Source organism: Echinops telfairi, unplaced genomic scaffold (assembly GCF_000313985.2).
Source record: "Echinops telfairi isolate 266 unplaced genomic scaffold, ASM31398v2 ScPeMD7_10;HRSCAF=50, whole genome shotgun sequence".
Classification (NCBI taxonomy): Eukaryota; Metazoa; Chordata; class Mammalia; order Afrosoricida; family Tenrecidae; genus Echinops; species Echinops telfairi.
Window position 1 is genome coordinate 13,145,881 of NW_022103907.1, and position 1,590 is coordinate 13,147,470.

The 1,590-nt window shown below is 37.2% G+C and overlaps 1 protein-coding gene across 1 annotated transcript in view; it reads right to left on the reverse strand.

Moving 5' to 3' along the window:
- The window catches only part of MAP4K3 (mitogen-activated protein kinase kinase kinase kinase 3), a 130,098-nt gene that overhangs the window by 19,826 nt on the left and 108,682 nt on the right, over positions 1–1,590 (reverse strand). Inside the window, exons 24-25 of the mRNA XM_013006850.2 lie at positions 1,124–1,184; positions 924–1,041 (exon numbers count right to left, since the gene is read on the reverse strand). Coding sequence (XP_012862304.2) covers positions 924–1,041; positions 1,124–1,184 — 179 coding nt within the window. The remainder of the gene's footprint in view (positions 1–923; positions 1,042–1,123; positions 1,185–1,590) is intronic.

Sequence of the window (1,590 nt, forward strand, 5' to 3'; positions counted from 1 at the left end):
CACTAAAAACAAGCACCGGACCAGGTCTCTATTCTGACAAAAAGAGATATAACAAAGTGCATACATTAGAGTTCATGTGCTTTCTCCACTCCTGCGTAGCTCCTAACTTGATCTTACGGTCACTTTGAAAGTCACGTTCTAGAGTCAAGGAATTTGGAAAGACCAAGTCAGAAGGTGGGTAGAGGGGTGCCCCAGGTAAGTAGGCACAAAGCGGCATCTCACAGAAAACTGGAACAGAGAGACTCCGGCACCCAGTTCTGGGTGAGCTTATTGGCAACACTCCCAATTCCAAACACAGTTACTATGGTACAGTCAAACTAATCAGGTTCACAATCCAAATTCTGAGTTAATAAGAAAAGAATCAAATTAAATACTCTCTATTTCTAAAAGATAAAGCCTCGCATTTTATTTCTTAAATGGTAAGTTTTCTAAAATACAATTTGTTCTAGAAGCAAATGACAAATAAGATTTTGTAACAATAACCGGGAGGAATGATTGTAATTACAAATTCCTGAAAGTATCAAAGCATAACCCTTCAATTCCAAAGTAATCAATCCCTAATGTAAAAGTTTTATTATTTTTTTTAATTTCTAATTTTATGAACTAACTTTGAGAAGTAGTCATTTTACACAAGCTAACACAAATATGCCACGAAAGAAAACCACTATTTGTAATGTAAACATTCCAGCAAGTTCTAAAAAAAATTTTAGTTTTAATCTTGCAGAAAAACCCCCAAAAAGCGCAGTCTATCAGAGGTAAATGGCAAGTATAAGATTTAGAAGAAAGTGAAAAATTCTTTTACTTTTTCCATGACAATGATTTCTACTAACACGAACAGTATGCTTTCTGTTGCAGAAACACTTGTTCAGATGAATAAGCGCAGTGTTACTGGAGGTTGAAAAAGTGACTACATGTCTGTTTACCTGGGCAGGATTCTGTCAGGGAGCTTGTGTGCTGGAATGGAAACAGGTAACTTTTGCATTTGTCTTGCGTAATCAAACAGGCCTGGTAAATTGTGGGAATAGAGCTGAGATGCTTTACCTGTAGAGAAAAATAAATATGGCATAAAAGCTAATCAAGTCAACAGTGCCATTATAAAGTACTGAAAAACTAAAACACTTACCAGATATTGATAGTAAGCAATTGTTCATCACGTATAACCATGTACACCTGCGAGGGAATAGCTGATTTGGGGGAAGAGGGGAAAGCACAAAAGTTATAAAGGGTAATACACAACAGCAATGTAAGTACCAGAGACAGGCCAGTCCTTCACAAAGAAATGCTTTTTATTTAGTAGAAATTCATTTTTTATAGCACTTAAAGACACCACGCTACGCCAACATAAATATCTACTTGGGAGGAGAGAACCTAGCCATGTGATCGCACGCACCAAGTCTAAACAGGTGATCAGTCCAGGTGTCCCTTACGAGTATATGTAACCTTAAGACACATGGAAAGAGAACTTTGACAGAATTCACCCCTGTTTCAGTTCTTCAGCTGAAAAATCACAGCCAGACTAAACTTTAAGACTCTTACGTGTACTAAGAAATGTGTTTATTTAGGCATCTGGACATGCATGGCTCTGAAAGT